General features: G+C 35.3%; 1 protein-coding gene and 1 long non-coding RNA gene across 2 annotated transcripts; one reads left to right on the top strand and one right to left on the bottom strand.

The window, feature by feature from the left end:
- The first annotated feature begins 3,132 nt into the window (after positions 1 to 3,132).
- On the top strand, positions 3,133 to 4,355 carry LOC120779640. Its single transcript, XM_040111992.1, has 3 exons — positions 3,133 to 3,397; positions 3,454 to 3,956; positions 4,216 to 4,355. The coding sequence occupies exons 1-2, from the start codon at positions 3,336 to 3,338 to the stop codon at positions 3,932 to 3,934; spliced, it is 543 nt and encodes a 180-aa protein (XP_039967926.1). The 5' UTR covers positions 3,133 to 3,335; the 3' UTR covers positions 3,935 to 3,956; positions 4,216 to 4,355.
- A 2,254-nt stretch (positions 4,356 to 6,609) lies between these two features.
- LOC120779641 lies at positions 6,610 to 15,795 on the bottom strand. The gene is made up of 3 exons (XR_005705690.1): positions 15,591 to 15,795; positions 6,929 to 8,318; positions 6,610 to 6,842 (listed from the first exon to the last, which is right to left on the bottom strand). It is a non-coding gene; the product is annotated as an uncharacterized LOC120779641 (long non-coding RNA).
- Between the last annotated feature and the right edge of the window lie 3,815 nt (positions 15,796 to 19,610).

Here is a 19,610-nt window from a genome sequence, read left to right on the forward strand (position 1 = left end):
TTCAGGAATATTATTTTATCTACGGTTTTGGGTGCAAGTCGATTTCTTTTATCAGTTATTAAATTGCCTGCCAAGGAAAATACACGTTCAGACGCCGCACTACTTGCAGGTATAGTTAATATTTTAAGTGCAAGTTTTGATATGCTTGGAAAGTTAGCTTTATGTTGCTTCCACCATTGAATTGCGTCGAAGTCATTATCAAATTGTATTCTTTCTGTAAAATATCGATCTATCTCATCTTCGATACGTTCCTGCGCGCCCATGTTTGAAATATTTGGAAAAAAGAAGTTCAGGTCATTTGCAGGTGAAGACGTATTTGATGTTGAAGTAATTGGTGAAGATGGAATTTGTGATAAGAAACAAAGAAGTTTCAGTTTTGTAGTTTTTACGAAGTCAATAGACTCACTCGTTCCTTTTAAAACCCCTCCGCGTAGGTATAAACTTCAGGGACTCATCTACCTAAGCTCTTCATTTTCTTAAATGTAAGATAAAAGCTTTGCATTAAGGCTTAAGAAATAATTGAATAAAAGGATAAGAAACAAAGAAGTTTCAGTTTTGTAGTTTTTACGAAGTCAATAGACTCACTCGTTCCTTTTAAAACCCCTCCGCGTAGGTATAAACTTCAGTGACTCATCTACCTAAGCTCTCCAATTTCTAGAATGTAAGATAAAGCTTAAGAAAATAATTCAATAAAAGGATAATAAACAAAGAATTTTCAGTTTTGTCGTCACTACAATCGCGCGTTTCGTTCCTTTTAAAACCCCTCCGCGTAGTTATAAAATATATTTTGAATAGGCACGGAATTTGTGAATGTATTCATGAATAAACAATGAGCCACTTATTAGTGAATGTATTCATGAGCCTTTCAACTCATCTAATGGTAAGCAACGAATAGCTCAAACAATTGTATGCAGAGAAGCAAGCCAAGCCAAGTGTGAGCGATAAGTGATTGTGAGACATATTCACACTCATTATTACACAAGGAAGCCATGTGATTGTGAGAAGACAATATTTTTAGTGAGAGCAAGTGTGAGTGAATATTGGGGGTGATTCATGAATATGAGAGTGTATTCATAAGCCAAGTATTCACTGCTGATCACTGATACGTAAGTAAAACAAGTAAGGAAGGGCTAAGTTCGGGTGTCACAGAACATTTTATACTCTCGCATGATAAAGTGATAATCGAGATTTCATTATACGTCATTTAGATATTTTTCAAATACCGTATTTTTGAAAAGTTTTATTCCGCTATCATCATTGGTTCCTAATGTATATACTCGTGTTATACAGAAAAGGCATCAGATGGAATTCAAAATAGCATTATATTGGAAGAAGGCGTGGTTGTGAACAGAGAACTGCAAAACTCACTTTTTCCTTGAATCAGCTCATACGCAAAAGTTTCTATTCAAGTCCAATCACAATTGGTACACAACTTATATTTTAGTATGTATTTGTCATCCCGTCGATATGGAACAAGAAGATATTTTAGAAAAAATACGTACAAACGCCTACACATTGTCAGCCCGACATAAGGGAAGGAGCCATGTTTGGAATATATTATCTGAAATTATTAAAGAGGATGGCACTATTTGGAATGGATTTACATATATACTGCCAATCCTGTAACAATATTTAAAAATATTTGCCAAAAAATTCTTCAAATTTAAACAGACATATGTATGTAAGTGCTGCAAATCGCTTAAGGAGACGGCGCTTTTATTCAAGCACAGTGAGTTTATTCATATGCGTTGAGTTTGCTCATACCCATTGAGTTTGCTCTTTTGTGTTTTTGTTTTCATACAACACGATCATTGTTGAGCCGAATGAGCGAACGCTTGAGTAGAGCTGTTTCAACACGAGCGTGAATAAACTCAGCAAGCAAACGAATTTACCGCAATTGAGCTGAATTTAGCTCAGTAGCGAAAACATTCACGAATGCCATTTTGAGCGCTTGAGCCGAATGTGCTGATAGTTCGGGTATTGATCGTGCATGAACATTTTTGCGCTCAACGGAAGCCGTTCTCTGGTTGTGAACCGATTTCACCCATATGGTGTACATGTCATCAGGGTGTTAAGAAAATATTATATACCGAATTTCATTGAAATCGGTACAGTAGTTCCTGAGATATGGTCTTTGGTTCATAAGTGGGCGAGGCCACGCCCATTTTAAATTTTTAAAAAAAGCCTGGGTGCAGCTTCCTTCTGCAATTTCTTCCGTAAAATTTAGTGTTTTGTTAGTCGGGTTATTTAGTGATTTTCAACATAACCTTTGTATGGGAGGTGGACGTGGTTATTATCCGATTTCTTCCATTTTTGAACTGTATATGAAAATGCCTGAAGAAAACGACTCTGTAGAGTTTGGTTGACATAGCTATAGTAGTTTCCGAGATATGTACAAAAAACTTAGTAGAGAGCGGGGCCACGCCCACTTTTCCAAAAAAAATGCTTCCAAATATGCCCCGCCCTAATGCGATCCTTTTTGCCAAATTTCACTTGAATATCTTTATTTATGGCTTAGTTATGACACTTTATAGGTTTTCGTTTTCCGCCATTTTGTGGGCGTGACAGTGGGCCGATTTTGCCCATCTTCGAACTTAACCTTCTTATGGAGCCAAGGAATACGTGTACCAAGTTTCATTATGATATCTCAATTTTTACTCAAGTTACAGCTTGCACGGGCGGACGGACAGACGGACGGACGGACAGACGGACAGACAGACATCCGGATTTCGACTCTACTCGTCACCCTGATCACTTTGGTATATATAACTCTAGATCTGACTCTTTTAGTTTTAGGACTTACAAACAACCGTTATGTGAAAAAAACTATAATACTCTCCTTAGCAACATTGTTGCGAGAGTATAAAAAGCACAATTATAAACACATTTAAATACATATACTTTAGAAGCGACATGGGAACTTTTGGGAAAAGGATGTTCCATCAATGAACGACCGCGTTTTTAAACAAACCTTTCGCATGGGCAGGGCAACCTTTGAAATACTGTGTGAATATGTCAAAGGTATTACCAAACAGGATTCATGCTATAGGAAGTGCATCCCATTGCAGAAAAGGGTAGCTGTTGCCGTCTACACATTAAAATCTTCGCCGGAGTATAAAATATTCGGTGTTTCGAAGGCAATCGTCATCGAAATATTTCTTGCTTTTTGCCAAGAAGTGTAGCAATCATTACGTCCCATTTATTTGACAGAACAATTAAGGAACAGTGAAAAAGTGGATGAGTGTGTTCATGGGTTTGAGAAGTTTGGCTTTCCGCAATGTCTTGGTGCCATAGTCGGTTGCCACATTAAAGTTCGGCCACCTGGGAAGGATTGCATGGACTATTACAATTATAAGGGATGGTACTCCACAGTTTTATTTGCCCTTGTAGATTATAGGTTAGAGGTATAATGAATTTTCACTTGATATTTTCAATAATTTCTTTTTTATCCAGATATCGCTTCCTCAACATTAATGTTGGCTGCCCAGGTCGATACAATGACTCAAAAATTTTTCAATGTAGCAAACTAAATACTGCATTGAAGGTCCCAGTCTTCACTGCAAAAAGCAAAAGTATTAATGGCGTGAATGTTCCTGTGGGCGTTATGGGTGATTCGGCTTTCCGATTTGCCAACAATCTAATGAAACCCTATCCATTCCAAGTACATCCTCCAGAGGATGAAAAAATTTTTAATTACCGATTGTCCAAATGCCGAAGAGTGGTGGAAAATGCGTTTGGACACCTAAAGGCTCGTTTTAGGAGAATAAGGAAAGGACAACCACATCAAAAATGTTCCTTTTATGTTCATAATGATGTCATCAACAACAAATGGATAGAAAAACAAACCACTTACGAAAGTAGTGTACGCCTGGAACAGCCCGAGCACACAGATGCTGTAGCAGATTTTGAAGCAGAACCTGAAAGCAGAACCTAAAGAGCGATTGCGAATTCATTTCGTAAGTTTGTTCTAGATTTGTAATTATTTTTATTTTTCATTTAACAAATTAATAAGGTCTTTATACAAATTTTTCGTATTTTCACTCATTTTTTTTAAAATATCATTCCTCTTCTCTTCCGAAGAACTGCTTTTTCGGTTAGTTCCACCATACTTTCTTGCACCCCTCTCATGGACTCCATTTCTTTCCCAAACATATCTGTAGTTTTTTTCCAAATTCTCTACTAAACGCTCATGGGTTAATTTCCTTCTTTTTGCAGACTCCGGAGTCGTCGAAAGTCCTGCAAGCTCATCGCTTGAAATGAATTTGGATTGGCTGCTCGTCGAAGGGTAGATAGCAGCGCAACCAATGTTGTCTTCTGGTTCCACATCTTGAATTAAAATAAAATAATAAATAAAAACACAAGGAAGGTTCGACGTCGAGAAGCTGCAATCACAACAGACAGCCGAACGATTTTCTACTCGGCTTGCACTCCTGTTCTCTGAGAGCACTCTTCAACAACTCGGTATAAGGGAACTGCGGGACGGCATTTCAAATTCCTTACGTACAGCTGCAACCGAAGCCATTGGTTTCGGAAAGTGCAAAAGAACAACTGGTACGACGAGGAGTGCCGTGACGCAGCGGAGAGAAAACAGGCTGCCTACCTCGCAACGTTACGATCGACCACAACACGTGCGGGATGGGATAGATACCGAGAGTTGAAGAGGGAAGCGAGATGCATTTGCAGACGGAAGAAGAAAGAGGCCGAAATGCGTGAGTACGAAGAGTTTGATAAGCTGGCCAACAGGGGTAATGCTCGAAAATTCTACGAAAAATTGCGGCGGCTTACAGAAGTTTTCAAGACCGGAGCATACTCTTGTAGAACCCCCAAAGGTGATCTAGTCACTGATGCCTAGAGCATAGTTAAATTATGGAGGGAACACTTCTCCAGCCTGCTGAATGGCAGTGAACGCACAACACCAGGAGAAGGAGAACCCGATTCCTCAATCGATGACGATGGAGCAGACGTTCCATTACCCGACCATGAAGAAGTTCGAATAGCAATTGCCCGCCTCAAGAACAACAAAGCGGCAGGGGCCGACGGACTACCGGCCGAGCTATTCAAACACGGCGGCGAAGAACTAATAGGGAGCATGCATCAGCTTCTTTGTAAAATATGGTCGGACGAGAGCATGCCCAACGATTGGAATTTAAGTGTGCTATGCCCAATCCATAAAAAAGGAGACCCCAAAATCTGCGCCAACTACCGTGGGATTAGCCTCCTCAACATCGCATATAAGGTTCTATCGAGCATATTGTGTGAAAGATTAAAGCCCACCGTCAACAAACTGATTGGACCTTATCAGTGAGGCTTCAGACCTGGAAAATCAACAACTAACCAGATATTCACCATGCGCCAAATCTTGGAAAAGACCCATGAAAAGAGAATCGACACACACCACCTCTTCGTCGATTTCAAAGCTGCTTTCGATAGCACGAAAAGGAGCTTTCTGAATTTACTATCCCCGCAAAACTAAAACGGCTGGGTAAACTGACGTTGAGCAACACGAAAAGCTCCGTCAGGATCGGGAAGGACCTCTCCGAGCCGTTCGATATCAAACGAGGTTTCAGACAAGGCGATTCCCTATCGTGTGACTTTTTCAACCTGCTTCTGGAGAAAATAGTTCGAGCTGCAGAATTTAGTAGAGAAGGTACCATCTTTTATAAGAGTGTACAGCTGCTGGCGTATGCCGACGATATTGATATCATCGGCCTCAACACCCGCGCCGTTAGTTCTGCTTTCTCTAGGCTGGACAAGGAAGCACAGAAAATGGGTCTGGTAGTGAACGAGGGCAAGGCGAAATATCTCCTGTCATCAAACAAACAGTCGTCGCACTCGCGACTTGGCTCTCACGTCACTGTTGACAGTCGTAACTTTGAAGTTGTAGATAATTTCGTCTATTTAGGAACCAGCATTAACACCACTAATAATGTCAGCCTGGAAATCCAACGCAGGATTGCTCTTGCCAACAGGTGCTACTTCGGACTGAGTTGGCAATTGAAAAGTAAAGTCCTCTTTCGACTAACAAAAGCTAAACTCTATAAGTCGCTCATAATTCCCGTCCTGCTATATGGTGCAGAGGCTTGGGCGATCACAACAACCGATGAGTCGACGTTACGAGTTTTCGAGAGAAAAATTCTGCGAAAGATTTATGGTCCTTTGCGCATTGGCCACGGCTACGCTGACTAGGTCATGTTGTCCGGATGGATGAAAACACTCCAGCTCTGAAAGTATTCGACGCAGTACCCGCCGGGGGAAGCAGAGGAAGAGGAAGACCTCCACTCCGTTGGAAGGACCAAGTGGAGAAGGACCTGGCTTCGCTTGGAATATCCAATTGGCGCTACGCAGCGAAAAGAAGAAACGACTGGCGCGCTGTTGTTAAGTCGGCTATAATCGCGTAAGCGGTGTCTACGCCAATTAAGAAGAAGAAGAATAAATAAAAGAGCAAACAAAAGTTTCATTTTTATATTACCTATACTCTCTTGTATGAGTTCTTTGAAATTTACTGCCTTATTACCACTGAGTATTTCTTCCACCTCCTTGTAGTGGATCCAAGAGGAAGGCGAACCACTAGTAATACCCACCGCATTCTTTTCTAATCTATAAAATAAAATACATATTATAATGCTATGAGTATGCAGCAAAATATACTTTTTTAATTTTAAATGTACTTACTTGTAACGATTGGTAAAATTATGCACTTTTTCCTTTATTTCAGCTGCACTGTAGTTCATCTGCCTTTTTGAAAATTCCTCTTCCAAACGCGCAAAGATATGAAATTTTTTTTTTTCGCAGAGCAGCACTTTCTCCGCATCTACTGTCCATCTAACACGGTTTTCCTTTTCCTAATTACAATTTAATAAAATTATTATATATAAGTATATTTGTATGCATAAAAAATAAAAATATATAAATTCAAATTTATACTTACCGGCGTATTTGATCCATTTTTTAAATTCCTGCGAATTTTTTGTCAGTTGCTGTCAAATTTAAGCAAAAATATTCACAATAGATACTGAAGTGTCGCAATTTCGAGTATATTTCGACTGCTTTCCAATGCAACAATGCATATTTTAGTAGGTTATAAAATAACCGCGTAGGTTATAGAGCAGACCGAGGTTATCTTTTCATACAGATTATATGGCTAACCTCGCATTTTATGGGTAGGTTACAAGATAACCTAGTTAACCTAGCTAACCTGGCTAACCTGCTTATATGTGAACATAGTATTAGCTTATTACATATATTCGCTTAAAAATGAATTGTGTTGACAATGCGGGCAAGAACAATCAGCTGATATACAATTTTGTTTGAAATTTCAAATTTGCAAACGGAATATTAATATACTAAACAAATATATTTATTTTATTTATTTGAGGTCTAGAATACAAAAAACTAAAAACTAGTCTTCATATTTGTCTTAATTTTAACTCAATACTCATCCAAAAAATCTGTAATTTTGGTTTGTTTTCATTTTCGTCAGTCAAAATTAGGTTTCTCGCTATTGCCAACTACTTCTTTTTGGAAAAACCCTAGCTATTGTGAATGAAAAAATGCGATGAACTGGCAACGCCTCTAGTTCAATACACAAGCTATGATAGCTTATGACAAGCCAACATAAGCCGTGTTTTATTTGACCGTCATAAGCTAATAGCTAAATCATGGACAAATAAAACGCATTTAGCTTATTTCACATTTTCGCTTAAATATGCATTATATTGGTAACGCGGGCAATAACAATCAGCTGATATTAAATTTATTGCGCAGAAATGTTTGACATGGAAAAAATGTAAATTTTAATTTTTAAATTTGTATACAAACTTTTCACAAGCTAAATAATTATTTATTTTGTATATATACAGCAAAAGAAAAGTTTGGACAAAGGCCGAAACACTCCTATTCCTGAAGTGCTACAATGATAGGAAGGATGAGTTCCTGCATGCGCGGAAGAAAAAGTTCGCTTGTGAAAACGTCTTGGAGGACATGATATATCAAGGATTTACAGTAAGAATATTTTAAAGTTATTTTGTAAATAGTTATTACATTTGATTCAACAGAATACAACGGTTAATGCGGCTGCCCTTGTAGCAAAAATGAAAACGCTTTTGAAGGCATATAAAACAGCGAAAGACAATGAGAAAGCAAATCCTATTCCAACTCGTCGTTTTCGTAAAAGCGCTATATAACGATATTTTGATCAAAAAATCGAACTTAAAATGAAAAGTGCTGAAGAAAAGGCGAAGTTTTACGCGAACATTCAAAAACAAATGCAGGATTTGGCCGAAAGACGAGATATGCAGATAGAAATTGAATAAGAAAAACTGAAAATAGAAGAAGAAAAATTTAAAGTTTTACAGCAGTCTGTTATGAATAAAAAATAGAAAAGCTAATTGATTTCATAACGATTATATATTGTTTTATTTAACGGGAATATATAATCAAGCTTATCATAAAATTAAAATTTTTTACATACAAATCTTGAACAAATGCGTACGTATATATACGTGTTTATATCTACATTAGGAACCAATGATGATATCGGAATAAAACTTTACACAAATACGGTATTTGAAAAATATGTAAATGACGGATAATGAAATCTCGATTATCACTTTATCATGCGAGAGTATAAAATGTTCGGTGACACCCGAACTTAGCCCTTTCTTACTTGTTTTATATAAAACTAAAACAATAAGAAAATGTGGCCCTCTAGTTTGAAGTAGTTTTGCCACTTCACATCCCCTATAGTTTGCAAGGTGATTCTGATTGCAGTTACAGCATTTTAGCGGTAGTTCGGCAGGTTTTGTGCAACTTAAAGTTGTATGATTTCCGGCGCACTTCACACACCTTGGTAGTTTCCAACAATAACTTCTAGTGTGACCGAATGCCTGACAGGATTTACACTGCGGTACAAGATACGATGGCTGGATGAGCTCGAGTTTGACGACAGAGTTTAAAATATGTTTAATTTCGTAGGTTTTCTTAATGTTTTCTGTAGATTCGAAGCATAAGTAAACATATTTAATAAATGTTTTATTTTATTTTGAAGTGTAAATTAATTTTTTATTTTCTTTAATGGTTTTTTTTTAAAGTAACTTATAACTCTCGCTTATAACTTATAACTCATAACTGCCCTATTTATCTCTTAATTTTAGTTCTATATTATAATATTTTAGTTCTTCATTATAATACTATAAATGCTGATCATGCAAAAAGGATGGCTGTGGCATTTCTTGTTGCGTGATCAAGTTCTTCTTGTAATTGTATTCCAATAGATTTTATGATGACTTTGCATATTGGCTATTGTTGATTTTAATATTCTTTGTTTACGTTAATTCTATTTGTTATGATAGGCGGTTGGCTTGATCCTATGGATGAATGTGGTGTCGACTTACATCACATATGTGTCTACTAGAGATGAATGGGATAGGGGTTTATTTTAGTGGGTTTGGGTTGCATTAACTTGTATGACCTTCGTAACTTTATAAACTTCCTTTTGTAGATGTGTGACAATGCTTTCAAGCTCGCATGAGTGATGAAGGTCTTTTATCATTACGCGTATATCGCGCGATTGCTTGTCCTCGTACGAGTACCAGGAAATTTGCGATTCTTTTAATTTCCTTGTGAGTATTCTATAGTCTGGACTGTCTGAAAGGTTTATTTTACATGGACTTGGGCCAGTGAGCTTAGATGTGTAAGTATTTTTAGCTTCCGCGTTTATCAAGGAACGCATCAAAGTTTGGTTAAAAATTTCTGATATAATAATTGGCGAAGAGCGATGACTTACTTTTATAGCTGTTTTACCTTCTTCTGTATTATCCGGACTCAAAGACTTCAGCGTTACATCCGGTAAAGAATCTGCTTTGATTTTTTTACTTTTCCTAATTTTTTTCTGTTTTAATAGCCAATTTGTTTCACTTTCCAGCTCTTCTTCGACTGTTTCAGCTACAAAGGTCGATTTGGATGGAGAAGAAACCGTTTTATTGATATAATATTATATATTTGTTGAGATTTTCTTAGGTTTTCGTTTTCTAGTTTAAGTGTCGCATTCTAATTTTTTTGCTCATTATTCAATATTTTTATACCCTGAACAGGGTATATTAAGTTTGTCACGAAGTTTGTAACACCCAGAAGGAATCGTCGGAGACCCTATAAAGTATATATATAAATGATCAGTATGTCGAGCTGAGTCGATTTAGCCATGTCCGTCTGTCTGCCCGTCTGTCCGTCTGTCTGTCTGTCTGTATATATACGAACTAGTCCCTCAGTTTTTAAGATATCGTTTTAAAATTTTGCAAACGTCATTTTCTCTTCAAGAAGCTGCTCATTTGTCGGAACGGCCGATATCGGACCATTATAACATATAGCTGCCATACAAACTGAACGATCGGAATCAAATGCTTGTATGGAAAACTTTAACATTTGACAAGATATATTCACGAAATTTGGAATATGTTATTTCCTAAAGCAACAATGTAATCTCCGAAGAAATTGATCAGATCGGTTAACTATAGCATATAGCTGCCATACAAACTGAACGATCGGAATCAAGTTCTTGTATGGACAACTTTCACATTTGACAAGATATATTCACGAAATTTGGTATATATTATTTTCTAAAGCAGCAATGTAATCTCCGAAGAAAATGTGCAGATCGGTTAACTATAGCATATAGATGCCATACATACTGAACGATCGGAATCAAGTTCTTGTATGGACAACTTTCACATTTGACAAGATATATTCACGAAATTTGGAATATGTTATTTCCTAAAGCAACAATGTAATCTCCGAAGAAATTGATCAGATCGGTTAACTATAGCATATAGCTGCCATACAAACTGAACGATCGGAATCAAGTTCTTGTATGGACAACTTTCACATTTGACAAGATATATTCACGAAATTTGGTACATATTATTTCCTAAAGCAACAATGTAATCTCCGAAGAAATTGATCAGATCGGTTGAATATAGCATATAGCTTCCATACAAACTGAACACATAGTTACTAACATAAATGCATCTGTGAAGGGTATTTAGCTTCGGTGCAACCGAAGTTAACGTTTTTTCTTGTTATTTGCTTAATTCGGATAAGTTAGAGTTCGTTCAAAAACAATTTTTACTTTTTGCCTTAAATCACTAACCGTTTAAAACTTATAAATCTCCCGACACTCGCTAGTCGTAGGGAGATGCTTGGTATAATATTTCTTGTAAAACTCATGAATGGGTCAGTCTGTAGCCCATCTCTCTTATCTGATATTAATTTTAACGTTCCCGCTCGCTCTACCAGGCAGTTTTGACTCTTACTTTTAAAATTTTCTAGAACAAATTTTGCGTTAAACGAACCATTCCACCGCATATGTCATGATTTCAATTCTCATTCTAGCACATTTGATCTAACAGACTCACTCCTTACCATTAAAAAAATTATTTTATCTACTCTTAACAAGTAACATTTAAAAATAATAAACTTTAATATAATTCTTGAATTTAGGTGTTGAAATTTTTGTTTCTGTAGCTGAGAAGCTTAAGATCGCAACGCTTAAAACTCTCTTGTATTTTATGACTCGGCTAATTCCGCTCGTTCGCCGATTGCGCCCCTCGCGTCTGTTGGGCGGGAGGAGGGTAATCGTTGGGTATTATCATCATGCGTTCGAGCAACATATCTATCAGGTTACATGGTGTTCCCCTACCAGGAGGCGGGGTTTGTCTGTCCATCACGATCTTATGAAAATGTGGTTACATTAAGGAATATAAACTAGCTTTTCAACTGCTTTGCCGACTGATAATGTAGAGTCCCTGGCCACCTACAACTCTGGGTAGACAGCTGGTTTGCCGTGCGACAGAAACAGCTGATAACCACTTCAGATGTGCGAAGGAGAATTTAGCGAGAAAACTAATTGAGTGTTTTTAAACTGGTATTATTTTTTGTTATTGTTTTAAAATTGTATATGTTTATGTGATAAATTAATTATGGTTTTTAGATATTAGTGTAGATAATTTAAATTAAATTGATGTGCCGTGTGGTGTCAGCGATATTAAGGACCTCCGGTGAATCTGTGGGCGAATTTCCACATCCTGAATTGCACGTACTTATATTAAAAAAAATTGAGGAACACACTTGACTGTTGACAGTACACATTGACACTTTTTCTAGCAATATGACAGCCTTAAGCAACTTAACCATGCAATTTTGGCTGAATGGGAACAAATGCATATGTACGAGCTAAAAATCTTGTGGAGTCAATACATCGTCTTGTCCAATTGGTGAAATGCCTCCCAAATGTTTTTGTATTGAAATAATTTTTTACACATATAATTGAAATATTTAATTAAGACATTTGAATTTAATTTTGTTGTTTAATATTAATTTCTTCTAATTATAACAGCCAAGGAAAACATATTAATTATTTTATTGGGGTATGTGTGCACGTAAAGCGCGTAGGTTTATGTTGAAATCTAAACGTGTCTATTGAATATTCAATATTGGTCGCAGAGTGTGCGTACGAATTGGGCGTCATTTTAAGTATTGTATTTTAACTGCAAAAGTTCCCCATATGTATATTATCCACGAATTCATTTTCATCGATTTCCCATGCGAATAAGATATCTTTTGTGTGTAATTACAAAATTGCATTAAAATCGCTCTAACCCTTTAGTAGTGAAGAAGTAAAAAACATACACACTCAAAACCTTTCGCTTTTAAAATAGTAGTGTGATATTGAACTAGTCCAAAACAGTTTTCCGGAGATTGATAAAATATCTCGTCAAATGAAAAAGTTTTACATTCAATGACTTAATATTGATCGTTCAGTTTGTATGACAGCTACATGCTGTAGTGGTCTGATATCGGCGGTTCCGACAAATGAGTAGCTTCTTGGGTAGAAAAAGACTTCTGTAAAATTTCAGATCGATATCTAAAAAATTGGTGGACTAGTTGGCGTATATGTATGCAGTCAGGCAGACGGACATAGCTAAATCGATTAAAAAAGAAAGAAAATAAAACATTAATTTCTAATATAGTGTAAATGAAATTAATTACAAAAAATAAAAAATATTTTTCATCGCATGTCTGTTTCTTATATTTCGAGCTCAATTTGTTAAGCTGATTAACTTTCAAATGATTTTGTCTGTAGTAGAATGTGTTTTGTTTTCAACTTTTAATATTTTTGATAAATAAAATGTCACTAACTTATTTCTAAATAAAAAATTTCTTTACCTCAAAAAGTACCGCTACAAAGTGTTGTCAAATATGCACAACACTTGAAAATTTTGATTGGTAAGCTTTGCGTGGCCATGTGTCTTAAAATACATATATTTATCAGAAAGCTGAGATTTTTTCTACATAAAATTGGATAACTTCAATATTTCTCACTCAAATTTCTGGTGGTTAAAAATAAAAGAAATAGTATTTTTTTGGTTTGATCGGAATTTGAATTGCGCGCCAAAAAGCAGTGGAGAAACTGTGACCACTAAAAAGTTAACAGATATTCTTCTTCTGGTCTATATTATGATATTCTAACATTTAGTTAAAATCGGAGAACCACGGGTACAAAACCATGCCGCCAATTGATGGAATGGCCCATATATAAAAATGATCAGGATGACGAAAAAAGTTGAAATCCGGGTGACTGTCTGTCTGTCCGTCCGTGCAAGCTGTAACTTGAGTAAAAATTAAAATATCTTGATTAAACTTGGTATGTATGTACTTTCAGTACAAAAAAAATTTCGAGTTCGTAGATGGGCGTAATCGGACCACTGCCACGCCCACAAATTACCATCATTCCAAATTATATAAAGTGCTTAATAACTTAGTACTAAATTAAGATACAAAATTTATTTTTGGCACAGGCGATCGCAGTAGCAAGGGTCATCTGCGTCTAATAAGTTTAATGTACATATCTTCTAAGCCACTAAATCTACAACAACCAAATTTTCTGAGTTCGAATACTATTGAAATTTCTACCGACAGTGTGAAAATGGATGAAATCGGAAGATAACCCCAATCACTCCCCATATAACGGCACTGTTCAAAACTACTAAAAGCGCAATAAATTCATTACTAATTACGCCAAGGACTTTAATTTTACCACCGAGATGGTATGATTAGGCTTTATGAGAGCTGGTGTGAAAATTAGACAATGGGCGTGGCACCGCCCACTTTTAAGTGAAATCCCATATCTCGGGACACGACTAATCCATTTCGACTAAATTTAGTACGTATCATTTTTCTAACATTCCTATGTTACAGTGTGAAAATAAGCAAAATCGGACAAAAGCTACGCCTACCTCACTTTCCAGTACACAAATTAAGAAATATTTAATATAGTGGAATAAAATTTCGCAGAAATAATTCCCTTAAAGTATGGCACCTTTTGACCAAAAACTGTCCAAGTCCAACTAAAACTGTTCATTACCCTAGGTTCCGAATATTTAGACCCCAGTATCTATAGTTAACTTTTGTCTATAGTAGAATGTCTTTTGACCGAAAATAAATGAATTTCGCGGATAATTGTTCCCTGACAATGTATGTCTGTATGCCAAAAATTAGCCGAATCAGACCAATACTTCCCAGAGCTCCCATATAGCTAATATAAATATTTTCGAACTTAAAGGTGACTTTATGCTGAATATATCAGCAAATATTTGAGTTTTCTGAATGAAATAGGGAGAGCATATTTTAATCATGACAGTGTATCTTTGCGCAAAAAATGGATAAATTTTTTTTCAACATCCGGCTGACTTTGCTCCATATGATTGGTGATTGTATGTGAGGTATGTACCTTACTGATAATATTTAATGGATAATATCGGGTCGATACTAACCCAACTCCCATATACTACATATAATGATTATCGTTTCTCTAATAAATCTTATGCAGAATTTGTCGGCCAGTATAAGTATGAGTTCTATAGAATATATGTACATATATATAAAACTTCTTAGATTCTGATCCTCTGGTTTACGTTTTACATCTTAAGGTATTTCCCTGACTTTAATTCAAGTTCAACACTAATTTTATTCTTATTAAAGAGTTTTGCCCTAAGTTGACCCATCCCTCTTAATTGAGCATAGAAGTTAATAAAACTGAAAGAAAGTAATCTTTGCATAATTCTTTTCATAAATTAAAACAAACCATCAAGTAATATTAAAATACGGATTTTCGTTTCCTCCCAAATCATTATTAGAATACTTCTGCTCAATTTTGTAACCGACAACGTATCGGTTTTGTGATACTGCTTCGGAGACTACGATCGATTATTACGACCAAATAAGCGAATGAGGAACCTATGAACTGTAATTTTTTCTGTTGATAAAACAGAATTCTGATCTTGTTGCTGAGATGAAAGGGCGGCATTCCGGTATCGTAAGATCATTTGTTTTGCTTATCTGCATATATGGACTTATTATATACATACATACATGTACTTATTTTGTTATTCGAACCGCCTTCGTAATTAAAGTCTGCAACTAAGCAAATTAATTTACAATTAATCTATCACTTAATTCTATTTTTCTTAACTTATATTTTCTTATTTTAAGTAATAACTAGGTACATACATACATATATACTTAAATGCAAACGCTACCTGATATTTGTATATAAGATATGCTGCATTGGTATCCGGTAGTCTGGGAAATTGTTTCTTTTAACCTATTTAGAAATGCATGCTGTTAACTAATACGTAATTGTATACTGAACGCCTTAAGTAGGTTAATCTGTTGGTCCTTAATTGCTTAGATGACAAAGTATGTAGTGATGCCGAATTCAGTTTCCGATCCATACTAAAAAGCCTTTTCTTCAATGGTGTAAGAGCGAATTGCAAATGTATCACATACCATTGATTGGTTAAAGTTTCTCAGTGGCGGATTCAAAATTTTTTTATGCGAGGGGGTTTACTTTGAACATATTTCTAATACTCATATTACCTCGTAAATGTTTCTAATTTTTAAAAATCTTCATTTTCTCCGATTTTGGGGATCACTTAAGACTGACACTGTTCCTAAATGTAATCCGTAGTTCTCATGGTAAATGCATGGTAAAACTAACTTGTCAAAAAATATTATTATTTTTCATATATTGACAAGCTTTTCAATATAGTAAAATATATCTTCATTTTGTAACACGCATTGCAAATTCTAGCAGGTGTCATAAATAAGTAAACACTTATTATTTAAGCTAGAGTACAAATATCAATAGGAAATGGTTTCAAAAAAACAAATATATTTGGGGTACTCACAACCCGTCGTGAAGCATCGAAAAATCGTAAAATGATAAATTTTTACACTTGCTTAAAAAAATTGTTGCTGGATTTCATACAAAAATGAGTTTACACATTTACAATTAAGATGTTTCGAATCGTTATAACTTATAACTTTATGAGACTTGTGAAAACCGTAAACGACATATTTGGGGTACTCACAACGTGTCATAAAGCGTCGTAAAATCATAAATTTTTATACTAGGTTAAAAAATTTGTTGTTGGATTGCGTACTAAAATACGTTTACGCAAATACAACTCTGAACGCTATGTTTTCGAATCGTTATCACTTATAATTTTATGAGACTATGTGAAACCCCTAATCAAATAACATTTTTCAAAATTTAATTTCCATTGCTCTATGAGCCCCTGTGTTTACAATTGTAATTTGAAAACTTTATTTGTCAAAAAATCAATGACCATGAACCGGTTGTTGAATTAGATTTTTCTAAGAATTAAAGGAATTATAATTGCAAATTTTAAACGTTAAATTAATTGAACTAATAAGATTCTCAAATATTTTTATAATTGTAATATACATACAATATATGGGTCATTCCATCCGAAATTCACATTAAACATTATTTGTGGTGTTTGAGGCAAAATATTGAACACATATTTCTTTTACTTTGACTCAATATAAAAAGTTTTGGAGTTATGAATTTTAAAAATTTCGGCGTTTAAAAAAGTTTCTTTAAACATTTTTGTATACGAAATGATTTATTTCACTAAATAAATAACAAGCCAGCCTAATCATTACGATTTTTCTCAGCTTTCCAATGAGATATAGTACCATTACATGTCAAGCGAAATCATACATATGGAAGAAGTCTACACAATCTAATATATGTGTATGTACTTATATAACAAATTTGGAAGCGAATATTGTACTGTACAACTCGTGGACAAAATTATCCTGCCAAGGAATGCATTGCTACCAATCAATTTTATTTCAATTACTAGTTCCCTTTAATGATCGATTCCATAAGAGCATTGACGCATTTACCATTAAAATGTACTGGAAGAAAAACACCTTTTCCATATCCTTTCTATATTTTCAAAAATATACGAAGTAGTAGTGAACCATTCGATAAAAATATAGTAAATACAGGGTTTGTCCGGAAAGTAGTAGGACTGATTTTCTTCCACCGCGACTGTACGTCGGAGCGTTACTAGCGGCTCCGAGCACTTGTAGAGTCAAGCCAAGCATTTTCGCCCGACGTGTTTTTGTGAGGGTTGCAAGCCGAAAATGCAGCGTTCATTGGAGCAGAGGTACGCGTTTAAATTCTGTGTGAAACTCGGATGTTGCTTTACTAAGAAGTGGTGTGTGTCCGTGCTGGGAGCCTGCGAGTTCGACAAACAGCGATAATGTGACTCGTGTGCGCAAAGTTTTGAGCTCAGACCGTCGACTAAGTATTCGTTTAATTGCCAAGATGTTAAATTGATCAAAATCTGTGGATCATAACATTGTGACGAAGCACTTGAGCATGCGCAAAGTGTGCGCGAAGATGGTTCTAAAAGTGCTCACTGACCCCCAATTTTTGAATATCGTAATCACAAGTGACGAGTATGATCCCAAGACAAAGAGGCAATCTTCCGAGTGGCACACTCCGGCAGAGGGGATCCAAGCAGCATGCACGTCGGCTTTTAAGGCTATTCCTGAGAATGCCTTCCGTGACGCCTTCAATGCTTGGAAATCGCGCTGACAGCGCTGCATCTACGCAGAAGGAGCCTATTTTGAAAGTTTTTAATATTGTAATGATTGGTTCAATAACTTTTTTTTACATCGACTCAGTTCTATTACTTTCCGGACAAATCCTGTAAACTTCATCCATATAAAAAGTTTTTAGTTTTTATTCTTTCACATTATGTTTTTCATTTCCATTCACCACGGCTAAATTACTTCCATGCATATAATTACCCGTATATTGTCGTGAAATACTGTAAAACAACATCGATAGCTGATTTGTACAAATTATTTTGGAATTATTATAATTTGTAAAAGGCTCCTCACTCTTTTCACACAATTTTTTACAAATCCCGCAGACTTATTCTTTGGACTGAAAATGGTCGTCATTAGTTTTTAGTATTACAATTTATATATTTGTAAAATAAAAAGAATAATAATAAATCTTTTACTAAAAATAAATTATTCCACTCATTGGGCACAGTGTCTTCTTTAATTAAAAAAAAAATAATAAAATGCAAAATCAGTTGGTTTTTAACAATATAGGTATTAGATCGCTCGATTGCATCCCAAGTTCGATCGTATCTTAATTGTATCGAAAACATGTCTTATGTTAAATTCGTCAATTGTACATATGCAAACAATCATGACAGAGAACAAAATCAGGTAATAAGTGTAAAGAAGTTCCGATGTTATAATTTACAGTATTTCCGAAAAAGGTTATGATGTTCGTTTATATATTACACCATCTGCCTGTATTACATATGAGTGCTCAACTTTTTCAAGATTTTATAGTGAGAGCATGAAATATTAGTAAGGGACGAAAGACATACCTTTAGTACATATGTATTTATACATGCGTACATAGAATTTTGTCGCAAAATTTGTTTTTCCTTCACAAAGTCATGGATGCTTAAACGTACTATATATTTATATGCATGTATGTATGTGGAGCTGATCAAAAATAAGCTACTTTCTAATTAAAAATCCACAAAAGTCTCAAGATATAGAACCATTGTCAAATTAGTTGTTTTATTATTACCATTTTGGTCTTTTTTCGAATTGATATCAGACAGGTTAGGTGATCGAAAACTGACAATTGTATGTAGTAAACGAGGGCTGACTAGTTGGGCTTGTAATTTACACTAGTTATAAAGTATTCTATATCTATTCAATTCTACTGCAGGGTAATTTACATATGTATGTATATGATATGATTATAGAAGAATACTTGTGTCTGTATAGTCAAGCACTAACTTTAATTTGGTATAAGTGGAAGCAATGACATATGTGTGTATATGCAATGCAATGTTATTATGTTCATTTTACACATTTACTCAGATATATATATATATATATATATTAGAGTGGGTCAAAAAATTATTATATTTTTCGCTTGGTACTCTGAAAAATAGATTTTAATACACCTCTACCTCTCAAAATCTCTCCCAATAGAAGCTCTTAATTGTAACGGAAAGGTCCTCCGTCTTATGGTTTTCTATTTTTTTCTTATTATCATATCCTGATTCCACACATTTGTAGAGCAGTAAATTTATTACAAAACTACGAGTTTTCCGTTATATAATATTTTTTTTTTATACCCTAAACAGGGTATATTAAATTTGGCACGAAGTTTGTAACACCCAGAAGGAAGTGTCGAA

Source organism: Bactrocera tryoni, unplaced genomic scaffold, assembly GCF_016617805.1.
Source record: "Bactrocera tryoni isolate S06 unplaced genomic scaffold, CSIRO_BtryS06_freeze2 scaffold_11, whole genome shotgun sequence".
In the NCBI taxonomy this organism is placed as follows: Eukaryota; Metazoa; Arthropoda; class Insecta; order Diptera; family Tephritidae; genus Bactrocera; species Bactrocera tryoni.